The sequence below is a fragment of the Stenella coeruleoalba genome (genome assembly GCF_951394435.1).
Source record: "Stenella coeruleoalba genome assembly, chromosome: 19".
Taxonomy (NCBI): Eukaryota; Metazoa; Chordata; class Mammalia; order Artiodactyla; family Delphinidae; genus Stenella; species Stenella coeruleoalba.
In genome coordinates, this window is record NC_137165.1 from 57,122,246 (window position 1) to 57,139,472 (window position 17,227).

Genomic DNA, 17,227 nt, shown 5'->3' on the forward strand with positions numbered 1-17,227 from the left:
TGCCTGCAGTTGCAACAAACTTTGCTATTGGGTTTTTTGAATTGTAGAGGCCCAGTTAAAGGTTCAGCTTGGAGTCTTATCTTTTAACTGGTAGCACTTCTGAAACGTTATCAGTAAAGCAGATTATTTCTATGAATTCGAGTACCTCTAGATCCAGCTTTTTCATATTTAGTGTCTGTTTCCATTTAACCACTGCTCTTTTATTCCCTTTCATCTCATAAATGGGTCAAACTCACCAGATTTTGCCTAACTGTTATGGTGATGAAAATAAAGAGAAGTTACTTGTTAAATCATATTTTTCAGGGACTAAGACAGAAAGGGGAAACCTCTTGATGTAGGTTTTACACAAATGCTCAGGATAGTGGGTCAGAGTTCACTGAAGCTTGGGCCCTACCACCCCCTTCCTTTATAGGAAATTGAAAACTGTTCTTATAGTTCATCAAGGCCGTGGGTAATGTTCACGTTGCCTCTGGGTGAGGCTCACAGGGGACAATCCTAAAGCCATCTCTATATTAGTCAAGCCTAGTATTGCTTGATCTGGAATATTTTTCTCTTTATATACTATTTGTTGCATGTTACTCCAGATAAGAGTTTAATATAACAATAAAGAGATCTTCATTCCTCTCTACACTAGATATCACTAGATTTCAGCTCGACTTTCTGAAAGATATGGTTTTTACCCTGTTAAGGGTTGAGAACACATATACCAACATTCCTGAATGGTCGGTGATTATATTCCAGCAGAGGCCAGCAATAAACATGTAATCAAATAAATGTTAAGGTAATTTCAGATGACGATAAATTTTAGGAGAAAAATAAAGCCAGATAATGGGGTTGAGGGTGAGCCATAGGGAATATGGGTGTGGGTGGGTGAAAACTTTAGCTGGGAGGACAAGATGAGGAACCTTCTCTGAGAGGGGACATTTGAGCTAAAAGCATATCAGATGACAGGTGGGCGCCAGATGTGGAAAATTTGTGGGGGGAGCATTCTAGGGAGAATGATGGCAGATACAAAATCTTGAAGCTAGACGAGAAGTGGCAGAAGACCAAAGTGGCTGAACGGTAGTGAACAAACTGGAAAACTTTGGGGAAAAGAGGCAGGAGAGGGAAAATGGATCTACTGGACCCTAGCAAGGATTGGGATACTTTGGCAGCTGCAGTGGGAAACCACCGATCCTTGAAGCATGTATGAAATCCTGTGAAATTTCTCTCGATGAAGTCCTCAATATTTTGCTTATAAATTATCTTCTCTAGTTAACTGAATACAGCAGTAACACCAGCTTTATATTGTATCTGCTGATTAGGAGTCATGCTGCTTCTCCTTAATTCTCGGTGTCTCGCTTGGGTTCCTGGTAGCTATTGGTCAATAGTCAATAGGACTCTTCAGATGGAAAATCATGGGGTTCCTAGCTAGGTTCTTCTGTTTACCAAAATCAGCAAACATTTATTGAGCACTGTATTCTTTGTGGAGCACTTCTGGGCATTGGGCATTCATCTGCAACAGCATTGCATTCCTAAAATATAGCTGAGATGTCAAGCACACAAGGAGAGCACGAGTACCCTTCCCTTCAGCCTTCAATTCACTTCATTCTTAGCGAGCGCCTTCTCAGCTTTCTTCTACAATCCTCTCCAAGCTCCGTATCCCTACAAGCCATCTCTCAGAATCTGTGAATAACCAAGATGGTATTTCTCTTCATCTGGTTTGTTCTGTTTTAGTCTCACCTGAATTCTGCCTCTTCACTCTTAAAACTTGTTTGGATAAGAAGGCAGCAGCTTGTCCTTGGGTACCATGAGGTCTACTGTCAAAACCAGCGCTTAGAATTTGCAGTTCACACTTCTTGTGAAATGTAAAGAGACCTTCAACTCAAGTCTTTTTAAAATGTGTTGAGCCTACTTTAAGTAGGTTGTCCTACTATGTATCTGCCCTCATCCAGTATTTTCTCTCTGAATTTTAATCTAATGCCTCAAGTTGAAAAAAAACCCAATGCCATTTATGCTTACCTCTATACTCTTGGAAACACGGTGCCCGTAAACTTTTTTAGATGCATTTATAAACTCCATCTCTAAAGACTTTGAGAAAAAACAGATGAAAAACAGTTCTATTTTGTATTTCATTCAACTAGTGGTCCTCAACTGTAAGTGATCTTGCTCCCTAGGGGATGTGTGGCAACTAGAGACATTTTTGTTGCCACTGCTTGGGGTGGAGGAGGGGGCATTGCTGGCATCTTCTGGGTAGAGACTAGGGTGACTGCTACTGTTCACAGTGCACAGGGCAACCCTCTACAACAGAGAGTGCTATTAGTGCCCAGGATGGAAACCTTGAAGGAGACTCATCCTTAGGAATCTCACAACCGATGTGTCTTTTACTGATCAGTAGTCACAAAGCTTTAGTGTAGAATTTGTCATTATCCTGAAATACTGAAAATTTGTTAAATAATTTGTTAACAATCTGTTAAAGATTTTAAATATAATACTTTCATACTTAAATCACTCTACAGTATTGCAGGTTGCATTTCCAGTGATATAATTTTGTTATGTAATAAAAATCATGGTGTTTACTCCAAGCCTGCTAAAAATCCTTTGCCAAGTTAATGAAGAAGGCTAGTCTGAATATGTTTGAAAGATTTAAAGACGCTATTGGTGTTCTAATTAGAACTAAGTTGTGTGTAAACACACACTCATACTCACGCAAATATATGTGATGCCGTATTTCCATCAGTAATCTTGCATTAAAAGGTATTTATAACCTTTATGGTTGATGGCAGGGAAACCAGATCAACTGTTGAAATCTACAGGATGAATCACAAATATCTCTAATACCTAAGTTCAGATATTTTCCTAGTTTTGTCATTTGAAAACAAAACAAAGCAAACAAATAAATAAACAAAAAGTTCTTATAACATTGGTCTGTCTGCGGCTCACGTGTAACTGTCATCATGAGAGAAAGAGGGAGAGAAGGGAAGAGTCATCAACTTGAAATGTACTTTCCCAGGTCTTGTTAATTGGATTCTTTTCCATTGCTTGTTTTCAGTAAATAAATCAATTTTGAACATAAAATGTCAGGAATAGCATAATGTTTATTATATGAATGTGTTTGGGGGTTGGCTTTTCAGAAGGGTTGGTTTACCTTAAAGGGTATAATTTCATTTTCTGCGTAGCCCTACAATAACCAAAGAGACCAAAAGACTTCCGGCCAGGGTGCAAACTTCTTGAGAAATCCCCAGAATAGCACAAATGATATTGTTGATCATTTCTACCTCTTAGCACCATGTTACTTGTGCCCTGTGAACAACCACTGTTGCCAGTATTGTTTCAGGTCTATGGTTAAGCCACCAGAAATAGAGCATGATGGTACAGAAATGGTGGCATTCAAGACTTGGTATTTACAATAAGCCGTTTCCCTGGAGGCAGATTCCAACCTCCTATGCGGATCTATTTTCCCAGTGATTATCTCTCCTTCCCTCAATGCATTCCTGTGTTTGCTGGACTGGTTTGAAGGGTGAGGGTTAATGCACTGGGTGTGTATGTGGGAAGAAGTCCACACCACTACCTAGAAGCTGTTAATCATTCTGATTATTATTTTAACATTGAGAATATACTCTGTCTCAGAGAGTAGAGCCTGCACACAGGAAGCAGGCAACCAATGTTTCAAGACTGGACTACACAATCTTCTGAGCCAGTCAGCCTTTTTCTTGTCTTAATGATGAGGCTACAAGATCAGCTTTTTGAACATTACTGTGTACTCAATTTATATACATGACATAGATTTGTATAACAAACTGGTTACCTGAATTTATTCAATTTATAAGATGCTTATATATTGCCAGCAGAAACAATTGCTTGATCTTTTGGCTTTAATAAAGCTAAAGAGAGTAGAAGATAATCGTGGTATTAATGTCCTTAGGTTTTTCTCTTTTTGATTTCAATATCCTTCATCCAAAGAGGTATTGATATATATGTGCTTTGGGTCACATGTCTCACTCTTTTGATACCAAAAGTTATTTCGACATTAGTTATATCACTGAGTTTTACCAACTGCCTGTGGTTGGGCCTGATACCGACTCTCAGTGCTTGGTTAAATAGGCTATGTACATATGATATGTGTATATTCTTTTCAGAACTAATTTGCTTTTATTTCCAACTTGTTTCTGGGAGAAGAGAGAGCTACTTGTCCTTTTGGTCCAAATACCTTGACTCCAGGTTTTTTGTCCCCTTTCAATACTGACTGCTCCCCTGAACCTCATATACTCTCAAGGACCCAGTAGCAAATGATCAATGTTGCATATTTATACCCCGTTCCAAGGGGATGTTAGAGGACAACAAGATGAAGGGGTGAATGGGGGGCTTGCTTATGATAAATGGTGGCTTCTTGGCTAAAGTATATTTACTAGAATTATTAAGTACTTTGGTAAAAGATAACTTCATAACTGAAGAGGCAGTTGAAAGTGTACATACATGGATAAAATCTGGGCAAATTATAATCTACCTTGCACTATAAAAAATGTAAACAGGGACTTCCCTGGTGGCGCAGTGGTTAAGAATCAGCCTGCCAACGCAGGGGGCACAGGTTTGAGCCCTGATCCGGGAAGATCCCACATGCCACGGAGCAACTAAGCCCATGCGCCACAACTACTGAGCCTGCACTCTAGAGCCCACGAGCCACAGCTACTGAGCCCTTGCACCACAACTACTGAAGCCCGTGTGCCTAGAGCCCTTGCTCCGCAACAAGAGATGCCACCGCAGTGAGAAGCCCACGCACTACAACGAAGAGTAGCCCCCGCTTGCCGCAACTAGAGAAAGCCCTCATGCAGCAGCGAAGACCCAACGCAGCCAAAAAAAAATAAATAAATACATTTATTTATTTTAAAAAATGTAAACAGAAAATACCTGATATGACACCACGAGCTCAGGAAACAAGCCTTTATGCCATCTCTCAGTGCCATTGGCTGGATTCTTTCAGGGACAAGACAGTTACTCTGAGATACCAAGCCTGCTGACACACACCTGCAGACAACACATTAGAAATGGATGAGGTTAAAATATTTGCAGGTAAAATTTTGAAAATTTATAGTGGAGTGCTATAACAGTGTTTCTGTTTTTTCTGGAAAGCTTACCACTCCCAGTAAGGCAAACTTGATAAGTATGATGAAATGGAAAATACTGGAGAAAACTCACCCTGTGTCGCTGTATGTGTGTACGTGTGCACACAGCGCGTGTGTGTGTGTTTGTACGATTGAGGGGTGCTTTTAACACCTCCTTCTAAGACACATATATCTTGGATTTAACCACAGTTGGACTGGTTAACAAAATAGTTTAGTGGAGCCCTTGCATTTTTCTTTCTTTTTGCTATTGTTCAAGGAAAGACATTCCCCGATATATGAAGGTAAGGGGTGTTTGATGAAATGTACCAAGTGCTGAAGTTTGACTCTGTGTTCAGTCTTTCAGTGGTGGTGGAGTTTGTGGAGGTGTCACTGTAACCGAGGGTAGGGACTTGAAGGAGGCATTCTGTTGTCTATGGAAAGAGTAATTGATGAGCCATCTAGGGCTGGCTGCTGGGATACTTGATCTGTACAGGGAAGTATGGCATTCTAATGCTAACACTGAGTAGAGGCAGGGACCAGAGAATGGGCCAGCTGCTCTTATTGGGAGGACGTGGTATCACAGGCCTTTCAGAAGAGTGATCAGACCTCAAGGGAATTTTGTGCCTCCTGGTTGGGCTCCGGATACGGTCTAGAAGCTTGACCTCTATACTGCTCTTTCAAATGCTAGCTATTAAGGTGCGACAGCTTATCTGTTATCTACCTTGCAGTGTATATCATAAAACCTGTCTCAGGAAGAGAATTTTGAGAAAGGATGGACAGACGGAGAGATTAGAAGATGGGCTCATCATGAAGGAAATGGCCAGTTTGTTCTGTAGCTTACGAACATACACAAGAGCAAACATGAGTTCTAGATTCATATTAGCTGTAAACCCCAAGTCCTTTATAGGAAGGAGGCCTCAAGAGCACACTGACCATCTGCTTAATAACAATATTAGCATCAGTTTGGAAAAGCAACCTCAGACATAGCACTTAAGAATGAGATTTTCTGGAGCATAAAATTACAATTGTTTTTCTAGTAAAAGGATAAAATAAATGTCTATTCAAGCTAATTACTGTCCAACTTGTGATTTTTTTGTTGTTGTTAGCATGTAATAAACCCAACTCATTTTATTATAAAGGGCTATGAAACAGTTCCTGTATAATATTATAAAACCTGCAAAGATATGACAGCTGCAAACTTCTTTTTTCTGGCCACGTTCACTTTAACTCAAAACGTCTGTAGTCAGCAACCAAAAAGTAAATACATTGAGAGAATGAAAGCCATCTAGTTCAATACTAGTTTTACTTTAGGATTTAAGCAATTTTTAGAACGTGGATTTCCAGGTGACAATGAAAAATATAGGGACCATGGGAAATGGAATAACATATTCCTGGGATAGAAAATCATTATTGGAAGGACTGGAGCCATGGAGTTAACAGCTGAGAGGTGATGATTGTGACACCAGACCATTAGGATGACTTTTTTGCCATATTATTTCTAGAGCTCAGTTTGATCTAGGCAAGCTGTCAGGCCTCTTCTTAGTTTGCCCAGGACTTCCCCAGTTTTCAGACTGGAAGTCTTGTGACTCAAGAACCCCACAATCCTGGGCAAACCAGATCTTTCTTCACTCTAACCCTGGGGAAAACAGCTAGCTTCTTTGGAAGCAAAACGCCTTAGAAGAACACATGCCTTTCTGCATTAGACGCTCTCTGAAGCCGAGATATGAAAAATGTGCTTCTCACTTTCAGGATACCAGAATTCCTTTGGTACCTGAAATTAGTTATTTTTATTAGTATTGCTCCACAAGGAGTTTCTTTGCCGTTCAAATATTCATTCCTTGGTCCTAAAGAATATCTGCTCATCTCAGCTCAAGTTAAGGTTTTGACCTAGACATTTGAAGTATCCTCCATAAGTTACTTTCTAGGTTCAGCTTAAGTGGGACAAGGTCATATGTTATCTACCCTCCCAACTGACAAAGGGCACTTTTGTATTCAGTGGATGAAATGGATATCCTCACACCTTTCAAAGCCTCTCTTTGCTTTGATACAGTGGTACCCACGGGAGGGGGAGGAGACTAGCAAAGATAATCCCCAGGACAATAATTTTTATTTCAGGAGTAGCACACAGTTTTTATTATGTAAGCGTATTATGTTTGCTTGGAACAAAAGCTACCATCAAGAACCGGACAACCCCAACTCTAGGCATCTCACTTGGGAGGGAAGACTCAGTTTGCGGTGGGGGGCGGGGTGGGGTGGGCAGGTCACCAGAGGCAAAGTGCAACGTGCCGTTTCTAAGTCAGCTCACTGTTGAGGTATCCGTGCAATCTGGGGTTACGGCATGATCCACCGTGTACCAATTATGCCGTTAATATGCTTCATTTACTAGATACACACATCAGAACCAGAGTTTTTCTCAAGGGCAAAACCCAAGTCAGGCCGCCAAAGCCACAAATCACGTAAGCCTGCCCCGAACACCCACAGAAAACAGTGCAGCATGCGTGTGCGCCTGTGTGCGTATATTTGTATCAAAAGCTGAAAGAATGGCCTGGACTGAAGTTAGGGGGAGATCAAGACAGTAAAGAAGACCCCAGATACTTGTCATCCTGGAGGTAAAATTGGACAGACGCAATTAGAAATCAGAAATGCAGTCGCAGCCATTCACCTAGGAATTTTTGACAAATCTTGAAAGATATTGGTATTATGTCCTTATACTATGAGCTTTGAGTTGTGCGTCTTTTTAAATGTGCTCTTTCACTCTTGTCCTTTTATCAGAACGTCAGCGCCTTCGATTGCCCTACCTTACTCTTTTAACTAATAAGTCATCAAGCTCTTCATTTGTGTTAAGTTTCAAATGACTAAGGACACTATAAAATTATGTTCCTCATATATATCAAAACCTGTGAGAAAAGGAAAGAGTTTAGGAAAGTGGAGTTTCAAACATTAATGAGGAGATGAGACAGGGTTTATTCGGTCCTGGAGATTCCCCGGCACCAAAAAGCGAGTCCCTAAGTGGCTAGTCCATCCGCCGCCAGTTCTGAGGGTGAAGGGGCTGCATCTGAGCAAGCGTGTTGAAGGGCTTTGGAGAGTCTCCCTTTTAGCTTGAGTCAGATGCTCTTTATTTTTTAGATGGAGGAGATGAGAATAAGGTGTTGACTACAATATTTGTATGATATTGACAACGTCTCAGGGACAAATTTGATTTCATAAAAGGAAGGTGGGATTGAGAGAGGACACGTGGAGGATATCAGTCTCCTTTATCCGTCAAATCTTTATTCTTAAAGATTTGATCTTTCTTTTATGAGCAAGTACTCTGTATTTGATAAAATTACCAAGACAAAAAATATATATTTTGTTCAAAAATTTAGAAAGCTGTATATCAATAAATTGGCACTGGTATTACTAAAATGTAATAAAAAATTCTATACAGTTGCCCATTTCCAAGTCACTACACGATTCAGATTGGTCAGGTGAGATTTTTGTGAATTGGTGAGTGTGTGTATTCCTAATGGAAGCCACTCTTATCTATTTCTCACATCATTCCTTATGTGAATACTACACCTGTGTATGTTTGTAATCAAGAAAGGACACACCAAAACACCCAGAATATTAGAATGATGAGAATGAGACGCCTCTCTGTAATCAAGCAATGCCTTGTTAAAAGGTTTTAGAGGATGTGGCGCCACAGAATTTTGTGTCTTTCGTAGTCATCGCTGGTGTTTACTGGGTGCTTGCTTACGACAGGCATTGTGTTAAGTGCTTCACATACAGTGTCTCATTTTATTCCTAAAACAACCACATGAGAAATGTACCAATGTCATTTTTTTTATAACTGATAGAACAGGCTTAGAGCAGACATTTCTCAGTTTAGCATGACATTAGTTTTAGTAAGTATAAATATTCAGTGACTAAAGTTACACTATGCTTCTAATGGAGATATGAGTAAAAAAAAAAGATGCAGTTTTAAATCTATATGCAAAGCAATGATATAAAAACTGAATTTGTCCCAGAGAATTAGGGCACTCTGCATTAAAATTAAAATTTTAAAAGTGTAGTTATCAAATAAGGATACAAGTTTTAACATTCATTTAAGAATGAGACAAAGCACATTTCTTTTAAATAAAACAACATATTCTTAAATTACTCTTACAGTTGACCTAAGAATACAGAGGTCCGCTTTTGACTGTTGAAGAATGTAGGTCCACATGACGTTCATCATGTCTAATTGCACAATCATGCCAACAGAAAAACACACAGTCACAGTAGGCACTTTATGAGTATTAGGCGCTGGGGTTAATCAGTTGATAATTGGGTCTAAATTATTTGCAACTAAAATTTTTTTAAATTTTTATTTACTTGCAACTAAATTTTGAATCACTTGAGTCCTGCTGTTGCATAGAACAGATTAACTTTCCAACTTTGCATGTGTCCCTGGCCTGTAGCTGAGAACATGAGGAAGAGAGTTATCCTGCCCTCTAGGGGTGCCTTGGAGAAAAACGTCCCGAAGCACAGCTACCCCAAACAAGACACTCTGCTCAATCCTAGCACAGCACGAAAGGGTGGGAGGGGACACCTGGGCTGGAGAGAGGCCGTGGAGTCCTCCTGCCTCTGGGGTGTGCCTCCACGGGCTCATTCTTGGAACTGTTCCATCATATCTTACAAGGATCCTAACTGTACCAGACCCTCAATTATTTTGTTATTGAAAGGGGAAGTTTACAGCCTGCTGTCAGTGTTCAGCTGCATGTTATGTTATTTCTTTAGCCTTCATGTTCTGAAATGACTGTTAGTGGCTGGATTTCCACCTAGGAGGGCAGGATCCATATGGGGGCCCCCACACACACCCAGTCTGCTGCTGAATACTGGGCAATGCCTGAAGCAACCCCTCAAGATAACAACACGTGTTTCCTTATAAAGAGCTTGACTTTCTGAGAATCAGGCTCTCTTTTGAACATAAACAAGTTCCTAGGGAGAGATAAAGGGTAGGAGAGACTCATGATTGCAGCAACATCGATTCAAAAATAGTTGTTGATGGCTGAAAGTAAAACACAGAGCCTGCCCTGTACTGGGGATAAAAGCATGCATGGGGAGTTAACACTTACAGCACAGAATAACTGTCAGGCAGTACACTAAGCAAATTATATACAGTAGATTTTTTAGTTACTGACTATACTCCTAAAAGGTGGTTTTTGTTATCACTATTTTTTTTTTTTTTTTACAGAATATAAAGGCAATTCTAAAACGATAACCTATTTAGGGTCACACAATTAGAAAATGGCAGAGAAAAATTTGATCTTTGATCTTCCTAACTCCATTTCCTGTGCTGTCTCTGATTACCATAACCTCCGCCTTATAACTTATAACTTTGTTGTGTTTGGGGAGAACAGAATAATGTAAAGGAGAAGAGAGCTAATGATAACGTTTATAGCACCATCTAATTAAAGCTGTAAAAGAATGATATATAGAAGGACGTGAGAGCTCTCAGTTTGCTGGGGAGTCAGAGGCTTCAGGGAAAAGAGAGAATCAGAATTAACATTACACGTCTTTAGAGAAACTAGGTAGGAACAGAGGAAGTAGGGAGACTTCAGGAAGGAGAGGAAGTGCAGGACTTCCCTGGCGTCCAGTGGTTAATATTTCACCTTCCACTGCAGGGGGTACAGGTTCGATCCCTGGTTGGGGAGCTACAATCGCACGCGCCTCTCGGCCAAAAAAAAGCCAAAACATAAAACAGAAGCAATATTGTAACAAATTCAATAAAGACTTTAAAAATGGTCTGCATCAAAGAAAATCTTAAGAAAACAGAGGGAATGAAACAGCATGAGCTAACTCATGATTTATCATTTTTCATGTAATATTGCAGATGTGTTTAATCAGATTGCTGCTCTACCTCTATGCTGTATGGTAGTTTCAAATCTGATTAGAAGGAAGGGATCAGATGAACAAAAAACGTGGCAAGAAAGATTTTTGAACTTGAGTAATATTGAAAGAGAGCAGCCGAGACAAGGCACTGCAATTAGGAACCCCGACTAGTTTAAAAAGTCATGGGGATTCTGTGAAATGGAAGAAATTAAGTGTCAGAAGCAAGAGTAGCTGAAGCACAAAAATATTATTGAGTGGGCTTCAGTCAAATTCGGCCCTTTCCCCAGTTTTACTTAAGAATGTGTTTACTTAAATGTATAATTTAACATTTATCCTCACAATAATGTTTTGCCTCCCTGGAATGATGAAACAATTATAAAGTAGGGAAGAACATTTTACAAGGTGTTGGTGGCGTAGTGTGTCTTGATGACAAACTCAGGAACGCAAGGCAGACCCAAGACTAGCCATGCCCATTAATAGAAAGTGTGCGTCAGACTTGTTTAGTTTATGTCATGGCCAAGCCACACACATGCATGGTTTAAAGGGAACTATGGAAATAGTTCAAAGTTATCCCTCCTCCAAATGGAAAAAATAAAAAATCTTACTTGTCACTTCTTGCCAACTTTTAGCTGCCCTTCATGCATGCATGTAAAACCGATATTGTCAGTTGCTGGAGGCAAAGTACATATGATAGGTTTGGAAAGGAAGTATAAGAATGGTGCATAATATACAACAGTAAGATGCGTCAAACTATTTCACCCTTAGAAATGGGAGGAAAACAGGCTTCGATCTGTGTAAGCAGATGGGCAAAAACTCTAACTCCCAATAAGCAAATTTCTGCTTGTCCAATAGGAAGAAGAAAAATGTCCTTTCCGAACACATGACCTAAAAGGAAACGTAAAGATTGGGTTGATCCTTTGGAACTGTCACGATAGTGACACAGTCACTTTGACCTTGGAATTTACGTATCTAGTTATCTGAAAGCTTATATAATTAAATTCCCTCTCCCCTGTCTTCAAAACTTACTTTTCCTTCATTATCAGTTTTGGAGCCTTGATTCTTTCGGATAATGTTGTGAATTCTCCCCTTTGTGTTGTCCATAATGACATTGCCTCAGAGAAAAATCAAGTTTCGGGCTTAGTGCATATTTAAGAATTCACTTTCAACATCTTGATGTGAGCCAGAGGTCTGCCTAACAACAACAAAGATGAATGCAGAAGGAAATTTAGGTTGACAAATACCAGTCCCACCTGTGTTGGTTAATAAGCAAGACTCCAGCCCAGCCAGTAATCCTCTGTCATTTCCATGTATCCAATCAGTTGCCTGGGAATTATCCCAATAAAAAGAATACAGTGTGTCATTTATCAGGCAGCCAATTAAAAGACCTCTGCAGTAGTAGGATAGTTGGAAGCGGGCTCTCACAAAGGAAGCAGGATGGGGCCAAATCAGCATGGGCCTTGAGGGAATTCAAGAAAGTAAGTTGTGGCTGACTCATAGAGGGACCAGATTCATAAAATATTAGAAGGAGTTGGTAACATGTCAATTATTTCTTCTTGACAAGAATTTATTTAGGACATCAACGTGCAAAAAGGCAACGAATAACCTCAGGTGATCTTACCAAAATGGGGCTCTAATTTTTGTAGCTACAAGATAGTTTTCATAGAGTATTTCCTTTGATCTCTAAGACCTATTTAGCATTAGAAGTCTTGAAAACATGAAAGGAAAATAAATAAATGAAAATTAAGTAAGTACAAAAATTCCATGCGTTTATTGGGCATCTTTGACCCTCTCCTTAATGAAAGTCGTCAGCAGAATGAACAAGAGTTGACAGGGACCTTCATAATCCCACTTTTGGAAAATGGAAACAATTCTATGTTCTCAAAACCCTGCCAAGTCACAGATTTCCACCCTCATGATCACCTGGGCTGGTGAAAGTTCCCTATAATAAAATTTTAAATCCAAAGATTAAACACTTTCTAGCCCCACTTTAGCCAATTTACTAATCTACAACATTGATTCAGTATCTAGACATGTCAGGGAAAAAAAAAACCATGTAAATGTATTTCATGGATTCCAGGATAGAATTTTTTCTTACATTTTAACATTTCTGAATCTGGGACAGATCTAACAATTGATGTGGTCATAAAGCATAGTGCAATAAATTAATTGTTGGTATTTTTTAATTGTTTAGCCCTAAATAAATTAATGATATGTCATGAAGTTTGGAGTATCACAGGGTGAGGAAGCATGGAGCCTTTGGTGCAGGGAATCCAACGGAAATTCTTTCTTGGAAGAGTTAAATTTTAAAATAGTTCAAAAAAACCCCCATGAATCTAGGGATCTGTGTCTTGGTTTTCATGAGATAGACCTCAAAAGCCGATGTATGGAAGAATCAACCTAAAGTGAGTTGTTCAATGAGCCCAGTCACTCATTTTCTGATTATCTTACTTAAACCAGCCTTAGTAAAGAGAAAACTTAAAAACCATTTAAGGCTCATCTAATCTGTTGCATGGTATCGATTGTCTGTAAATTATTTCAATAAAGAAAACAACCAGATGTCTTAGGAGGCACTTACAGTTTAAATATTCAAAACAACTTCGCTCTTGTGAAGGATTGTATTATAGAAAATAGCCATATAAATCAACATATTTTAGTAGATACTATAAGATTTCGCTCTTAAAATGTCTCGTTAGTGTTCAATTGAAATCATCAAGAATTAGCTGAATACTTAATGTGTGCACTGGAATATATTAGATTCAACCTGAGATTTTGGTATTAGACAAACGGGTTCAAGTTCTAAGTGCAATATTTACCATCTGTGTGATCTTGGAACCTTACTTCACCTCTCTGGGATCCAGTTTCTGTTTCTTTAAAAAGGAGACAATAACACTTGACTGAATCAGGTTTAGTTTCAAACAAATAAGATTCTATTGTGAAGTGCTTTAGAAAAGTGCCTGGTACACAGTACACTTTCAGTAAGTGACAGCTACAATAATACTTTTTATTACAATTAGCACCCTACTATTGGACAGCACCTATGAATCTAATTCAGTTAAAGAAGTTGTTTCTCATTTCTTCTGCCCAGAACAAATTAAAGCCTGAGCATTCTAACTCTGTCCTGAGACAGTGTCTAACGTGACTTGGCAAACCACAGATGGGTTCCAATTTTATTAGCTGTACAGGAAATTTCTGATTGATTTAACCTCTAAAAGACAATACCGTGTAATTAACATGTAACAAATGTCAACTCTTGTTATTGCTGGAACGGACAAGCCCTCCAGATCTCTGTCCTATTCCTCGCTTTACTATGCATCAATGCCTTTTTTTCCCCTCTTTCTTTTCTTTTCACTTTCCCATAGCGCCTCGTTGCACCCAGTTCCCTTTGAGTGATGTTGGGGACAATTTCAGTTGTAGTTCTTCCTGAAAGTCAGTTATTTTGAAACATAAAGAGACATAAAGAGATAAACACCACCTACCTCCTCTGTCTTGGATGGCCTAGAGCCAGAAGTGATGCAACTGGTGTGAAGCTTCATCAAGAGTGTTTTTTGAGGGTTTTTTTTTGTATTTGCGTATCTTAGTAATTAAGGGATTGTTTTTCCCCCAGAAGCAATTTGTCTAAATCCTTTAAAACAGCACGATGGGGGGAGGGTCTCTCCTCATTTCAAATTATGATATGATGGAGATTAAAACAGTGTGGTGTCAAAATATACTGTGCTTAGAGTTGAGACTGCTGAATCTACCAGTGAGATCCCGGGCCAATCACTTCACCTCTCAAAACTTCAAATTCATCTTTCTCAAAAGGATTCCCTGAAGTCCCTTTTAGTTTTTGTATTCTATGATGAGAAATATAGATTGTTGAGTGGCACTGCAAGTTCAGCATCCTCTTAGCAAGGTTATCAATGGGGAGAAGCCAAGACAGCTAAGGCATGCATTGCCCTTTCCCTGTAAAGATGCTGCATCTGATCTGTGGTATGTGGGGTGTGCTTTTCAAACTTTTCCGTTAATAGAGGTAGACCATTGGCTGGAGTTATGGCTGGAAATGATTTCCACTCTCGTAAGCAAATTTGCTTACTTTTATCAGCACCAAACAGAGAACTTGGCCACATTAATGCTGAATTCCATTGGATTGACTCAAACGTTGAGTGGTGATGACAAATATAATGAAAAAGAAGCAGAAAACAATTTTTAAAAATTATGATTATTTAGTGATCTTAGTCTCCGTGCTGTTCCTCACTCTACTGTTACCCCAATTCATTGCTCTAGCCCTCCACTAACTACACACACACACACACACACACACACACACACCCCACACACACACACACACCTCACTTTTGTGTTTAGAGATTAGCTTTCATTCAGTTGTTCATGCAATAGATATTTATTGAGCCCTTGGCAAAACTTTGAGTAAGAAACCGGAAGAGATACTGATAGTTAAGACAAGAAGAGCAGAGAGCCATTCAGAGAGCTTACTCTCCATAAGGAGAACTAGGCGACATACGTAACTAACTAGAGTAAAAGGTAAAGAAGAGAGATTGCAAAGTGATATGAAAAAAGATATAGTCATACTGAGATAGGAATTCAAGGAAGGGGAAATTACATAAGTGGTTTTAGAAAGAGTTTGTGGAGAGGATGGCATTTACCAAGGCTCTTGAAGGATGGGAGAATTTGGACACAAAAAAGTAGGTTGAAGAAGCAGTCTATGAAGTTTGAACTATGTGAGAAACCCTACAGTCATGAACAGAGAACCCTAGTTAGGGCTAGAGTCAAGAATTTTTACAGAAGCATCATGGGGGCTAAGGCTGGAGGGATATGTGATAATCAGACCATGGAGGGTTTGGATGACAGGACAGAGATTGGAAATGTATCTGGTAGGCACGGGGGAATTAAAAATAGGTCCAGCAGAGTCTTTGCAGGTATTAGCGTGGCTGGTTCCATCTGGCCTTCAGGTCTTAGGTCAGTGCTACCTCCTCAGCAAGACCTACTTAGATTAAAGCAGCCACTTGTATTTCTCCTCGGTTACCTTCGTTATGTATTAACATTGCTCTATTTTGATCTGTTAATAAAAATTACAATCTAATTGCCATGCTTCTGTGTTAATGTATTTATGGTCTGCCAGTACCTTCCAGAGTGTGACCTTGAGAACAGAGGTGCCTCATCGTCTTCGGTCATGGCTGTTACTCAAGACCTGGCACATAGTAGGTGCTCCACAAATAATTGCCCATGGGGGTGAATGAATGAACTTGAACACATTTAATAAATCCTCAGCTCCGGATATCCTCGGCCTACAGATATATACGTTCTTCTTTTCTTTGCAGAATCTGGTGGAGGGAATAAAAATGTTTTTAATAATAAAACTCAGCTGCTGCCAGCCTGAATTAGTGGCATCCCAACTACTGTAAGGACCTCTCTATTTACAGCGACTCTTCTCCCAGATGTTGTTGATGCCTGCTTTTCCTTTCCAAGTACAACTCAAACTTCTCATGTGTTCCAAACCACATGGAAGTGGAACGTTAAATCTGGGGGTGGGCATGTCTGTGTAATTTCCTTCATTTCTATAAGGTTTTGGTGGCTTTTTCTCCCCCTAGGCCACAGATTAGCTTAACAATTGCAAATCAGCTTCAGAGGTTTTCCCTTAAAGAAAAAGGAAAAAAAGAAGAGATAGCATGTTTGAACAGGCTAGGCCTGGTGAAAGTCTCTTTGTTTTACATCTTAAACTGTTCTCTCAGCTTTTAGCTTTTCTCTTTTCTTTGAATAAGTAAAACTCTCTCTCTCTCTCCCTCTCTCTCTCTCTCTCTGTCTCTCTCTCTCTCTCTATATATATATATACACACACACACACACAAACATGTATAGTTCTCGTATATGTAATATGAGATATATGTCTGATATACGATACATAATCTGATATGTATGTATGGTCCCTGCATGTATACACTCATGTATATATATGCTTCTTCAAATTGTCACAGGACCAGAGGACGTGGTGCGCCCTTCCTTTATAATCCCTACCAAGACTGTCCTGCACACGCACGCCTGTGTGTTTGAATACAAACTCCCAAAGGAGGGAGGAAAAGAAGTGTAGTATAAATAAGCAAACAACCAATTGACTTAGCAAATCCTTATTTAGCTGGCCTCTGATTTTATTTTTGAGAACCACTTTCCTTGTTTTGATTTGAAATGATGCCACCAAAACATATTACAGAAATATTGAGCTTTGCAAAACAGAACAAGTCAAATGAGCCTCCCCAAGTGTAAACAGAAATCTTGTTTGGATGAACTGTTTTTAAGAA

At 39.4% G+C, this 17,227-nt stretch overlaps 1 protein-coding gene across 11 annotated transcripts in view; it reads left to right on the forward strand.

Annotated features, from left to right (window-relative positions):
* The window catches only part of LOC307177345 (uncharacterized protein), a 1,102,996-nt gene that overhangs the window by 465,985 nt on the left and 619,784 nt on the right, over nucleotides 1–17,227 (forward strand). The window contains exon 6 of one of the 11 annotated variants that reach the window (XM_079904469.1): nucleotides 4,512–4,826. The exons of the other annotated variants lie outside the window; for them this stretch is intronic. Within the exon in view, the coding sequence (XP_079760595.1) occupies nucleotides 4,512–4,614 (103 nt within the window). The 3' untranslated portion in view covers nucleotides 4,615–4,826. Of the gene's footprint in view, nucleotides 1–4,511; nucleotides 4,827–17,227 lie in introns of those variants that run through there. 11 annotated transcript variants of the gene reach the window in all.